Here is a 14,498-nt window from a genome sequence, read left to right as displayed (position 1 = left end):
CCCAGGCCCTGGGACAGGGTGCTGGTGGTGGTGGACACACACACTTCAGTAAAGCCTAACCTGTCCCAGTATAGCGTAGAGCCTATGGCTTCCCTGTGGGTCCCAGCTGCCCTGGGCAGCCGGCCTTTTCCTAGAAGATGCTGTATACCCGCCATAATGCCAAGACTTCCCATTCCATGTTCCCACCCCCTCCTGCATCTGTGATCCTTCCCCTCCAGGCTCAGCGTTTCTCCTCCAGTCACCCCCGGCCATGCCCACTCTGCTCTCGACTCCAGGCCCACTCACTGCGCTGTGCTGACCTGATGCTGGCATTTACTCACAAACCTCAACTGTGCCTGGTGAGCACCTTCAGTCTCTTTGTTGGCTCGGTATCCGAACTGTGTTAAGTTTAGCAAGTTCCCGTTGGTGAAAATAAGAGGTTCTTGATCTAGCCAAGTTATCATACCTTATGTTCAGAAAAATACAGTCTTATGTTCATAAAAATATATTGCATTGTGGCTTGGTATCATAAATTTGGGCATACCATGAGTCACAACACTTCTTTGAGAAACATAATACGTTTGGCTTATAGAAAAAATAGTGATCTGGACTTTCAATTCCACCTTTATAAATGACTGCCAATATGATGGGAGAAAATTTTTTCTTACATTTTGGGCAATTATAAATACAGTTACAATCTAGATGGTGGCTGACAAATATAGTATTAAGACAAGGATGAAGTTCAGAGGAATAAATGGAAGAACACACAGAAGCCCCAGGCTGGCAAAGCAGTAAGGAATGAACCGGCAGAAGACAGGTCCATTGTCAATAAAAATCTTTCTTTTTTAAAAAAATTAAAAAAAATTATATTCTATTTGAGTATAGCCTATTAATGACGTTGTAATAATTTCAGGTGGACAGCAAAGAGACTCAGCCATACGTATATATATGTATTCATCTCCTTCAAACCCCCCTCCCATCTAGGATGCCACATAACATTGAGCAGAGTTCCCTGTGTAGGTACTTGTTGGTTATCCATTTTAAATATATACATGTCCATCCCAAACTCCCTAACTATCCTTTCCCCCCCAACAACCATAAGTTGGTTTTCTAAGTCTGTGAGTCTCTTTCTGTTTTGTAAATAAATTTATTTGTATCATGTCTTTTTAGATTCCACATGTAAGGGATACCATATGATAAAACCTTATTTATTGAAATCTGTACATTTATTTATAGACTACCAGGACATTAAAGATGGTGATAAGGGGAAAAAGACAAATTCTGAGCTATTGTTTGAGAAATTGGAACATTACCATCACTTTTTACTTGTATTTTCAAAATTTTGCAAAAAAGTAGCAGCTACTATATGATAAGAAATTAATGGTCAACCAAGAAAACTTTACTCTTAGGCACATTACAAACAAAAGAACACCAAATTACCTCAGAAATTCTGAACTTAATGTGAAAGAAAGTCTTTCATGAAAGGCAGCTACTGTTCACTTTTACATACATCCAACAGAAATTATAAAAAAATCATCTATACATTTGGGGCTATATTTTAAATATCTCTTTTACCTACCAGATGAATAAAAGGGAAAAAAAAAAAAAACCACAATGAAATGACAGCCAATGGAAATAAAATTATAAATAAATGAGGATGTGAATATGTTAGAAATTTAAGGGCTAAACTACTCTCTTTTTGAAATGTGTATATATAACTAATGCTGGGCTCATGAAACATGAAAACATCTACTTCTAAATAGGTAGGCAGGAAAAATATTAAATATTAATGGTGATATTAATGTTTACAAAGGGGATTAAAAAAAATCACTGCTTTTCTTTTATTTAAAAAGAGAGACGTGGTTAGAACCCTTGTTGTCCATCATCTCTGGATTTCTTTGACAATAAGACTACCATAAATTTGGTCATAAATTTCTTCTAATTGAATTATTTAAAATAAAAGAAGAGGAGTTAAGTGGCTAGAAAAGCTGAAATAACTTTAAAAATAGTAAAAATGTTCGGTTCTGTCCACAGAGTTCTTATATAAAGAAAACTGACAGTAATACCAACAACATGAGAACAGGGTCAGAGAAGAGCCACAGAAATGCCCCGGCACGCTGAGCAGCCGACTCTCACTGGCTTCAGCATATACTCTGCATTTCTCCTCTTTTGTTTTTTAGTTGTTGCTGTTGTTTGGCCTCTCTCTGTGGCTTGTGGGACCTTAGTTCCTTGACCAGGGATTGAACCCATGCCCCCCTGCCATGGAAACGCAGAGTCCTAACCACTTGACTGCCAGGAAGTCCCCATTTTTGTTTTAACAGAACCCTCCTCAACTTGGGCAACAGTGAAAATCCTAACTTTGGGCCTAGTTTTCCCCTAGAAACTAATCTTAGATATTTCATCCAAAACGTTTTCTACTGTGTGCAAGTTTCCATGGACATGGGTATGTTTTTAACAAACCAAATAAACATATTTAGAAAATGCACACACTCACTGACACCATGAAATCAGACTTAAAGAGCTGGAAGGACCCTGAGAAAGTACCACCTCTAAGGATGACTACAGTGGTTATTTATATGATGCTCTATTCCCAAGCAAACCCAGTGATGCAGGCCACACACCGCCCTTGGTACCCAGTCCAGTGAGAGCCACTCTGACTGTGGTTCTTCTGATGTTCTCCCCTGCGAAGTACAGTGGAGGAGCAGCGGTGCTAGCATCACTTGGGGCTTGTCAGAAACGTAGAATCCTGGACTCCACTCAGAACTGCCGTCCAATGAGACCCCGCAAGTGGTGCACAGGCACCGGGGGTCTGAACACACTAGTTTCTCCTACTAAGTAAATGGAATACAGCTGGTGAGCACCTTCTCTTAGCTCCCTAAACAGCTGTTAAGCAGTTGCCCTGGTCTTTTCTTTCAGTGAAATAACTAGTCCCCAGCTTTTTCTCACCCAGCCTATTGTTAAGCTCATATTCACCTTATGCTATTTAATTTTTTTTTTTTAAAAACTTCACTGAGTGCCCTGAATCCTGCATCATTCTCTTAAGATACAGAAGGAAAACAGGCTCCACAACACAATTCTGAGCTACACAAAAGCATTTCATCTCAGGGTAGGAGTCATTTTAAAACCTGTTTGTTTTTTTAAAAACAAGAAGCTCTGGAAATATTCTAGCCTTATGAAGTTTCAGAAACTCTGCTTTTATTATTAGTGAATTTGATAAAAGTACTTTATAATTTTAGATTTGAACAACCTCCAAAGGACAAAATAGTTCAGTCTGTAGCGAGGTCCTCGCTAGCCTCCAACCTGAACTCTTCACATGAGAGCCTCAAGACCAAATTTCTCCAGTTGTTTCCTAATGTTTACTTCCCAGAACACACTGCCTGCATCCTTTATGTTCCCATGCTGACTCGGGCTCAGTACGTGAATTATCTCCCTCCCTCGGGGCTCTGTGCCCACACAATTGGCTGAGCAGCACCATGATACAGGCCTCAGGGTCGCCTGCGAGCCACCCGCTTCCAGTGCTTTGCTAACCCTGAGATTAGCACATAACACAACTGTGATGTCGTCTTTCCAGGGAATAATGGAACAACCACCTTCGAGCTAAAACTTGAGCCACACCTAAGCCCCCGGGGACAGGTGGATTTTATCCTCAAGAGTCGGGGCTCGCTGGGCCACAGCCACGAGAAAGAGTTGATGGTGTGTGTGTCGGGGGGCTGGGCTGCTCTGAGCAAACTGGTGAGCGGAACCCTCACCCCTGCAGAGACCAACGCAAATTCTCTCCTAAGAAAAAGTATCCTCAGTTTTAACCCCAGTGTTTCATTGACCAAGAGTAACTAGAACTCCCAGTGAAAGACTGCCATAATACTCAGGGAATGGGCCACCAGAAGCAAGAGTCAGTCACTGATTTACACCTGCAAGGAATCCAGATACTGGAACTCCCAAATCAAGAAATGCAGAAACAAAGGATGAACGTCATGTTTAAAGACATAAAGGTGGAGTCAAAAATAAGCAAACCACAAGAAACCATGAAAAATAATAAGGCAAATAGAACTTTTAGGAATGAAGAATGTAACTGGATCAAACATAGCTAAAGAGATAATTAATGAAATATACATATGAATAAATTATCCTCAATGTAGTACAGAGAGACAAGGAGATGGAAAATGGAAGATGGATAAAGAAATAAGGAGGGTATGAGTTTTAAAAAAATCTAATGTAGAAAGTTAACGTGTCTTGCCAGAATCCCAGAAAGAATAAAGGAAATGGAAGTGTGGCAGTATAGAGAGATAATGCCTAAATTTCTAGAACTGATGAGACACACAAATTGACAGATTTAAAAAACAAGCACAAGATATACCAAACACTAAGCAGTATAAATAAATCAATTCACACCTAGACACACTACAATAAAACTACAGTATAGCAGTTACAGAAATATTTCAAAAGCAATTAGAAAAGATTGCCTACACAGAAACAAAAATGATGAGACTAATAATCAGAATCAAAAAACAATCAAATTTGATCATATATACCACTTTCTTTTTCAAAAAACTTCAACAGCTTAAAGAAAAAAGGCCAAATTCTTCAGAGTTTGCAATTTAAGACCCTCTATAAATCTGTTCCTTTATTAATCTACTCTTCCAGTTAAATCTTCTGATACTGTTTTTTAATGTGGTAAAGTATATGAAGCATAAAACTAGACGATTCTGTTACCCTAAACATATTGTGTGGTTTCTGTAACCTCTAAGCCTCTGATTATACTGCTTTTGCCAGATGAACTGGCTTCCTGCCATCTCTGCCCATTGAAATGATACCTTTCTTCTACATTTTTTAAAATCTCTTGGTCACACTGCGTGGCATGTGGGATTTTAGTTCCCTGACCAGGGACTGAACTTGTGCCCTCTGCATCGGAAGTATGGAGTCTTAACCACTGGACACCCAGGGAAGTCCCAGTGATACTTCTCATCAACTCTGAAGCTTTCCCCAATCACCCCAATTGAATGATCACCCCATTTATAGTACATGCTAGCTCATATTAGTTATTAGTCTACATATTTTATTTTCCAACTAAACTGCAGCATCTTTGAAGGCATATGCTCAGTTAAACTGATTTTTGGATTCCCCTCCCTCCCTTACCTCCTGCACTCCCAGACCAGTAAGTGATATAGTTTGAATACATGAAAACGGGTCAGGCACCAAGTGTTTAAAAGGATAAGATTAACTTCTGGCCTAGGGCTGAGATAACTCGTGAACTCTGCTCTCTGGGACCTCCCGAGTGCTCACCTGTTCTGGCTGGCAAACGGTGCCTGGTCTATTGGCAGAATGCTCTCAGGCCAGGGGGCGGTCTGATTTGGAGGTGCTTGTTGTTGGCTATACTGAGGTCCCCCCATGTTCATCTCCAGTTCAGATGGCCCTGAAAAGGGAGAAGAAAACAACCCCTGAATCTTATAACTTGTAATCAGCGAAGTGTCTGTTTCAGCTATGGAATAGAAAGAGAAATACCTGGCTGATAGAAAAGACAGAAATAATAATAATTAGGTGGAAATAATAAGATAGAATTCTTGTTCTGAAATAGAACAAGACGGCAATAAATATCAAGGCTAATCACCCACTTTGAGACTCTAGATGAGCAGTTCCAAACTCCTTGTACTTAGAAATTTTTATGCTAAGTCACTTCAGTTGTGTCCGACTCTGTGCAACCCCATGAACTGTAGCCTGCCAGGCTCCTCTGTCCATGGGATTCTCCAGGCAAGAATACTGGAGTGGGTTGCCATGGCCTTCTCCAAGCAGACTTTATATTCTTATTAACGTACAGGCTTTTGTGTAAGTGGGGTGTATCTTACTGCTGTTTACTGTATTGAAAATTAAAACTGGAAAATAGAAAAAAATGATTCTTAATTCATTTAAAAATCATCATAATAAATCCACTATGCTATAAACAAGACTTTTCTTCCAGTAGTATTGAGATATAATTGACACACAGCATTATGTGAGTTTAAGGTGTATAGCACTATGATTTGACTTACATACATCATGAAATAATGATCACATTAAATTTAGTGAACATCCATCATCTCAAATAGCTACAATGAAAAAAAAGAAAAAAATTCTTTTCCTTGTGATGAGAACTGTCAAGAGGATTTACTCTAACAACTTTCATATATAACATACAGCAGTGTTAGCTACATTGATCATGTTATACATTACGTCCCTAGAAATTATCTTATAATAGAAATCTGTGCCTTTAAACCACCTCCAACCAGCTTGCCTTTCCCTGCCCTCCCCTCCCCTCTGGTAATCACAAATCTGACCTATTTTTCTATGAGTTGTTTGTTTGCAACACAGATAAGATTTTTTTTTTAAGCCAACTCTATTGTGCGTCCATGAGAGAATAATAATATCTTTATATTATTATGAGAATAGTTTTGGCCTTGCAGATCCCCTAAAAGGGCATCACGGTCCTGGACATAATTTTGCGAAGTGCTTGTAAGACAGGAGTAGAAAGGGGGCTCAGACAACTCAGACATGCTCTTTCTTAGGAATTCTTTGTAGAGGTTTAAAGCTAATGCACGATATGAGCTCTTTAATGATTATATTATCACTGTCTGTGGACCTGTCTCCCATTACAATAGATACTTTTCTGTTGAGTTCACAGCTTTTATGAGTTTATTAAAAATCAGAGCAATTCAGCTACACAATGAAGCTCAAAGAGCCATTTTTCAAGCTCAAAAGCTATGTGTCATTCATGAAGAAAGACTGAGGATAAATGAAATTTCTGGACAGAAAGGATTTACTATGATGATTTTTAAATGAATGAATGAAGTATTTTAGAAATTTCCCAGTGTATTTCTGCATGGAAATCTGGCCATTTTTAGTATTTTTCATGCATGTCTCAAATTATGTGAATTTACATTTAGGAATCGTGCATTATTAATTGGAAGTACACTTTCTATAGAAAGGCAACATGAATGTCATCTCAGAAACAATAAGCCAAAATGTGCTGAGCAATTAAACAACTAGAAAAGAAAATCGATGCCAGGGCGGGATGACCATTCTGCATTATTATGTCAAAACCATCCTGGCATCTTTCTGGTATTGACTTAGCGTTTACTCATCCTGCTCTGGGCTTCCCCAGTTGCTCAGTGGTAAAAAAAACTTGCCTGCCAATAATGCAAGAGATCCAAGTTCCACCCCTGAGTCGGGAAGATCCCCTGGAGGAGGAAATGGCAACCCACTCCAGTATGCTTGCCTGGGAAATCCCATGGATGAGGAGCCTGGCGGGCTACAGTCCATGGGGTGGCAAAGAGTTGGACACAACTTAGTGACTAAATAATAACAACATCCTGCACTATCTAAGTATATGAAAAAGTATATAAACATCACCTTATCTGAATTATGGTAACAGACAAGTGGAAGGTTAGTATGTCAATATTAAGAAACAAGAATGAGCTACATTAAGTTTTTTAAAAAAATAATCGTTTATTGAGATATAATTGACATACTATATACTTAGCTCACTTAAACTGTATGATTCAGTGTCTATTAGTGTAGTTGCAGAGCTGTACAACCATCACAATGATCAATTTTAGGATGTTTTCATCCTCCCACCCCCAAAAAACCTCATAATGTAATCAGGAGTAACTCTCCATTCTCCCCACAAAGCCCCAGCCCTAGGAATCCACTAATCTTACTTTATCTACAGATTTGCCCGTTTTGGACATTTCATATAAATGGTATCAAACAATGTGTCTGATCATTAATTTTAATAACATGTGAACTGTATCCAAACAACTCTAGTGATCCTTATATGTTCTGAGTTGCTCTGTAAGACCCTGCTCTTTCAGTGAAGACCTGGGAGAGTCTTGTGTAACAGTCTAGGGTAAAATGTGCTGTGCTTAGTCGTGTCTGACTCTTTGTGACCCCATGGACTATAGCCCGCCAGGCTCCTCTGTCCGTGGGATTTTCTAGGCAAGAATACTGGAGTGGACTGCCATTTCCTTCTCAAGGGGATCTTCCTGACCCAGGGACTGAACTCGCTTCTCTTATATCTCCTGCATTGGCAGTGCATTCTTTACCACCGTGCCCACCTAGTCTAGGGTAGTGCCCAGAAATCTGCATTTTAAGGTCCTGATGACCATGCAGAGTTAGGGACATTGCTGTACCATTGAAATGCTTCTTTAAAATATCATCTATATGATATTTCTAGTGTTACAGTGTAATCCATTCCCTGTAAAAGTTGAAATCGGATAGTTTCAAGCAAAAATGAAACATCATAAAGGTAGTGAGTTATCTTATTTTACTGGAAATCCTGCAATTCTATGACCTGTGCAGAGATCTTCAGCAAAATCCCACATTTGATAGCTTGACACAGGGTGGTGGGGGGCAGTGATGGGGCGGGGGGTATTCCCTAAACCTCAAATGACAAGCCTGACAGAACTTAAGGAGCTGTTCCTCTCTCCTTTTAAGAATGCATCAAACTGAAAAGCGAAGAGTACAGGAACCACCTTACCCATATTCATGACCTGAGGTTGAAGCATCTGTCTTTGGCCAGGCTGGCTGTTGGGTCTCATGGGGATGCTGGCTGTTGGGTTCCGAATCATACCTCCTTGGATCGGCCGGTTCATGGCATTGCTGGTAGCAGCACAGGTGACCCTCACGGCAGGACTCTGGGGCGCCCACTCCCCAGACGGCATGGTGGGCCGGGCAGCATTGCTGCCAATCATGCCTACAGGCAAGGCAGAGAAGACAGAGATGTGGTGACCGGAAACATAGTCAAGATGCAGGAACACTAGACGCTCTTACTCTACACGAGACAGATAGTTGTTCTTAATACACAGTTAACCCGACAGCTCACGCCCTCGCCGGGCCAGATGTGGGCCTTGGGTAAGAAACACAAGCTGGCAATTACTATGAAGTTTTTCACAACACAGACTTGCCACTCTTTACAGTTCGGAAAAGCTGTTACAGTTGTTCCCATATGTACTTAAGAGACAGGTGCTGTGGCGTGTGGAGAACCCCAACTTCCTTCCTCAGGAAGTGAATCACATTAGCTGATATACACGTCAATGCTTTACTTTCCAAAAGGGAGGTGAGGCCAAGAGAAACAAGGTAAAAACTGATAATCAATATTCTAATTCTAAACCCAAATCACAGAGAATATCCCGTGAAGCCTTGGCCAGACTTTAAATTCTCAAATCCCTTTCTGAGCATTACAATTTGTTAAGCTTCAAAGCTGAATGAGACAGCCTTGGAAGCCGGGGGAATGAGAGCATCCACTCTGGTTCTTTGTGGTCACGGCAAGGAAGCGCCGGCTGCCTCGGTGTGCCTGGACCACCTCGTTGCTGGTGATGTAGATCTAGACTGGGTAGGGACAGATTTGTAAAAATCCTCTTACGCTTGAGATAGTAACAGCTGCGCAACCACACACACCAGTGAGAAGAGCACACACTGCTGGCAGATCACGTGCTTGCTCTCTCTGGCCCCAGGATGCTGGCGATGGCCAGACACGGGCTAAAACTTGGTATCCTAAAGGGGAAGAACCCCAAGTGAGGACCCTTCGTTCTGAAGTGTTTAATAAAGGATGTGCAACAGTTCTGCTTTCAAAGATGTGACTTGCATTGACTTTAATTATGATAATAACTAAAAACAGGGTATATTTCAGAAATGGGGAGAGCATGTATTGTGGGTGGTTTTTCACTGGTGAAATGAGAATGTACCTCATCAGGACGATGAAGAGTTAAGTGTAATTAGACTGAACAAGTTAGGACAATATTATATTAGTACATATTTTAAAAACCATTTGAAGACTAGACTTGAATGATATAAAGATATGGGAGAAAAGACATTTTCTTTTTCAAAAAATCTATTATCTAATCAATATAACAAGATTATATAAAGTCTAGAAAGCAGAAGGGAAAATAATCCATAATTTGAAATATTAATGTAATTATAACCAGGGTAGTCTCTTTCATGTTTTCTTCTTTTTTTTAAAGCAAAGCACAGACACTGCTTGATCTTTATAGTCTGGATGCCAGGCATCTCCAGGCTGCCTAGATTTGAATATAGGTATGTCCCTAAATTCCTAATGTTTCTCCAAGAACCCAGATGTTGCATTTCACTGATAAGGAGCCACCTTTAATAAACTATTGGCTCCTTTTCTCTGACAGAATTTCATGAGTCAACATTTTACTTATATAAATCAATACTTTATCTTAAAAATAATATAAGATCAATATGGCATTGTTTCTGCAAATAAATAATTAGTGATGTAGTCAGTGTCTGGCACATCTAGTAGGTACCCAGTAAATATCTGTTGAATGAATAAACTATTTTAATACAACATAGCTCACATTTCCCATGTGAACTGCTTACCAACAACAGAAAGTTAAAAGAAAAAAAAAACCCATCTTTTTTCTTTCAACTGAACTCTTATTTTTACTTATCTGAATGGAAATGTGATTACAGGGATGACACACTAAGCTAAAAAAACTGCCAAGAATTAAAACCTATGAATATAAGTTCTTTTTGTAACATGTTTCTTTCAATGCTTTTGTCTCCAGTTATAAACGGTGAGCAGGACTTCATTAGAAAGCTCAGCATCCTAAGGGTGCGGGATACCCAGAGGGTACAGGACACGGTGGTTATAGCCATCAATGCTGCTGCAGTGATTCCTAGCCTGAACTGGAAGGAGGTTTGGGAGTATGGCAGCTGCTATGGGGATGACTACCACTTAGGAATATGCGTGGGAAACTTGGCAGACACCTTAAGCCACAGCAGGTCAAGGGTCAAACCAGATCACAGGCAACCTTATACATTTTAAACAATGGAATTCTTGGATCAGCTACTATTAGGTTAACCACACTACCACTTAAAATTCATTTTCTTAATTAATATTTTTCAGAATGAGAACTGCTATTGTTACAAGTATAAAAGGTTGGTGGAATTTTATACTTTCATTCTGAAATTCATGAAACACAAATCGTCAATTAATAGGGAGTTTTGGGGTTATCCTGAGTTGGAAAGATCATCTAGAGAAGGGAATAGCTACCCTCTCCAGTATTCTTGTCTGGAGAATTCCATAGACAGAGGAGCCTGGAAGGCTATAGCCCATGGGTTCGCAAAGAGTCGGACACGACTGAGTGATTAACACTAACACACTTTTGGGGTTGTCAGCAGATTATCACAAAAAGCTAGCAAATTCTTCTACATAAAGCACTACAAGGTCTAAAATAGTAACTGGAATAGTAGTGAAATAAGTTTTTACTGTAGGATTAGCGAGCAACTAGAACCCTTGTAAAAACAATGATCACAGCATAAAAAGGTCAGCCTACTGGGAGGCTTTCCAATTCTTCATATACCACGCTCACAGTGAAAATCTGCAGAATTTTCTTACATTCAAATGTGTTTCTAGCATAAAAAATTTCACACGAAAAATTCTACTACTTGGATGTTGGAGGAATACATCATTAAGTTGAATAACCCACCAATAAAAAGTTGACAGCCCATTTGAGCCCTTACCTGTGCTACTGTTCCCTAAATTTCCTTGGTTTCCTATCATCCCTTGATTACCCATCATTCCTGGCTGAGGTATCACTGGGTAGGGACTACTGTTTCTGATTGGTGGGAAAGGTCCAGCGCCCGTTGGGCTTTGCAATGTGATGTCAAGTGGGAAATTCTGGTTTGGCAATAACCTGCCCAGTTGCCCTGGTCGTGGGTTATTAAAAGCTAGGGAGAAAACAAATGAAAATTGAAGGTTAATAGAGGATAATGGAAAATAGTAACAGAAGCAGTGTTCAGGGGAAATGTCGGTTGTAAAATCACAAAGGTATGCATGTCTGGGACCAGCTGCTTACATAAAGACAAATTCACAGACAAAAAGAACATGGGGTGTCCAAACACAGACTTGCAATCTAATCAACATGTCTCTAATTTACTTCTTGACAACCTCACAGAGCAATAAAGCAAAGGAAAAAAAAAAGGAGAACATGTCTATTATTTATTGTATATTTTTCTCCCCAATATCAACTTCTAATATTCAATTGTATTTGCTAAGTAAACTACAAATATGTTTTTCATATATTATTTGAATTTAGAAATACTGTTTTGTCACAGCTGTGAAGCCATAAATATCTCCAAATGCACCAAACTTGGACACATGTGGTTTGGACTGAGACTGTCATATTTTAACTGGATTTTCCTAGGAAGAGAATTAGGCTAAAAATGTCTACTCTCATTGAAAGTTAGAAGTCTTTAAGTGTGAATTCTGGTACCAAAAGTCAGTATTAAAGCTCTCAGGCCCTGTCAAATCTTCTAAAGGCCTGTTAAATCTTCTAAATACATATTCTTTAAATTCCAGATTTATTTATATTTGAAATGGATTCTATGATTAGTTTATAAGAGTTTATTGTGTAGTAAGCACTACATCAATGCACTATACTATCACACAGACAACCAGTTATTTGCTAAGTGTTTTTACAAAAACAAAGATATTGTAGATTACAATTCATAGAGCAAATATATAAAATAATATCAAGCAGTTTATTTTCTCTGAATTATATAAACAGCATGAAACAGAACATTTAAAACATACTAACGTCCTTAACAATCAGTAAGAGAAATAAACTATTTAGAAGAATTATCATTTGGAATGAAAATTATGGATATACTTAATCTGACTTTCTCAGGTTTAGCTACCTGGATGCTATTCAATAGTCTGAACAACACCAGGAGGTACAGAAAGGGGAGAACCCATGAGTTTCCACACAGCCCTTCAGTAACTCCTCTGGGTCTTAAGCATAGGCTTGGTAGAGTGTTTCTTATTCATGTCTCAACTCTCTGACTTTGTGATCTCTCATGGGCCATAAGCAACCTTCCATTCCCAAACAAACTGGCAGGTCTAACACATAACCAGCATAAACTCTGTTTTGTTTTACCCTTTTCAGGAAGACCAGGAATCACTTTAAGAAAAGATCTACTAATCAAATATACATTGTAATTTGGTTGATGGTTGCCATTTCTGCTTTGAGAACAGATGCTAAGCTTTGTGGAGAAGGCAATGGCAACCCACTCCAGTACTCTTGCCTGAAGAATCCCAAGGACGGAGGAGCCTGGTAGGCTGCAGTCCATGGGGTCGCGGAGAGTCAGACACGACTGAGCAACTTCACTTTCACTTTTCACTTTCATGCATTGGAGAAGGAAATGGCAACCCACTCCAGTGTTCTTGCCTGGAGAATCCCAGGGATGGCGGAGCCTGGTGGGCTGCCGTCTATGGGGTTGCACAGAGTTGGTCACGACTGAAGCAACTTAGCAGCAGCTGCAGCTAAGCTGTATTTGGGTCAAACTGTATTTGAAGAGGGAAAAATCATTATGTTCATCATCCGAGCACTAAAGAGGTTCTCTGTCTGTCTATAAGATATATCCCTCGTTCAGGAAAGATATTTCCTTCTCCTAAAAGCAACTGGATAACTTTAGGGAATTATAAAGTTTGTAAACCAAGTAAGTGTTCACACACTTCACTAAGTGAAGAAAGACTTCATCTTAAACCTACAAAAACATAAAATAAAAGGGAATTCCCTGGTGGCCTGGTGTTTAGGAAAGGGGCTTTCACTGCTATGGCCAGGATTCAACCTCTGGTTGGGAAACTGAGATCCTGCAAGCTGTGAAGGATGGAAAAAAAGAAAAAGAGATACAGACTGTATCTTATTAAATAGTCTAAGGTCTTCTAGCTTTATATCACACAAATTAAGATGCATTTAGAAATCATTTCTATGATAAATTTCCATGTAAAACTGATATTTATATGAGGATTCCAAAGAGATAGGACAAGATATTTTTAATGTGTATAGCCCTTTAATGTATAAAGATTTACAATTCTGGTTAAGAAATTTTTATGAGTGAGTGTATTATTCCTAAAAAGTCAGCATAACTTTCTAAGTGTTTAGTCATGTATTAAAACACATAAAATCTATTTTAAACTCCATTTCTGAAGGCAGTAACCGAAATGAAGCGAAGTATGACAATCATCCAAAGAACTTTTATCTACGCAGGCCAGTCTCACTCTGTGCTGACTCTATCAACCACAAGCGCCTGCAGAAAGGCCACGTTGACTAGAATCCACTCTGACTACTGTTTTGAAGGGCTGGGACAGTAGATGGTGCTATTTGACCGTAGAAACTGTGAAGTGACTAAGCTGTTTGCATCAGATTTCAGTAATCCCTGTTTCTGATGGTGATTACATGGGAATTTCTTGGCATAACCGTCAACACCCCATACTCACTGCTCTGTGGGATTCGCATTGCTGTTTTCTGGGCTCCGACAGGTGTCACGGGACTGCTTTCAGCCGTGAGTTGCATGAGGTCATTGATGATGGCTTGCTTGTCAACTGATCCAGCAGGGGCGCCTGGCCGCGTGTCCGGGAAAAGCTGCGGTAATTGACTATTCTGCAAATCATCCAAAATCTCCTCCAAGTTGTCCAGCTCACTGCCAGGCTGCAGTTAACAAACAGAAGAGTTTATCCAGTCCTA

At 39.6% G+C, this 14,498-nt stretch overlaps 1 protein-coding gene across 18 annotated transcripts in view; it reads right to left on the bottom strand.

Moving 5' to 3' along the window:
* NCOA2 (nuclear receptor coactivator 2) overlaps positions 1-14,498 on the bottom strand; it is a 287,169-nt gene that overhangs the window by 21,162 nt on the left and 251,509 nt on the right. For 14 of the 18 annotated variants that reach the window (XM_086336624.1, XM_086336626.1, XM_086336631.1 and 11 more), the window contains 4 exons: positions 14,252-14,462; positions 11,494-11,700; positions 8,486-8,701; positions 5,260-5,389 (listed from right to left, as the gene is read on the bottom strand). In XM_086336624.1, coding sequence (XP_086192750.1) covers positions 5,260-5,389; positions 8,486-8,701; positions 11,494-11,700; positions 14,252-14,462 — 764 coding nt within the window. Of the gene's footprint in view, positions 1-2,659; positions 2,811-5,259; positions 5,390-8,485; positions 8,702-11,493; positions 11,701-13,158; positions 13,316-14,251; positions 14,463-14,498 lie in introns of those variants that run through there. The other 4 variants (XM_086336640.1, XM_086336641.1, XM_086336642.1 and 1 more) reach the window with 3 other exon arrangements.

Source organism: Bos grunniens, chromosome 14, assembly GCF_055505025.1.
Source record: "Bos grunniens cultivar Pamir isolate PY7600 chromosome 14, Bosgru_T2T1.0, whole genome shotgun sequence".
NCBI lineage: Eukaryota > Metazoa > Chordata > Mammalia > Artiodactyla > Bovidae > Bos > Bos grunniens.
Note: the sequence above shows the minus strand (reverse complement) of the source record. Positions and strands in the feature narration are given on the sequence as shown.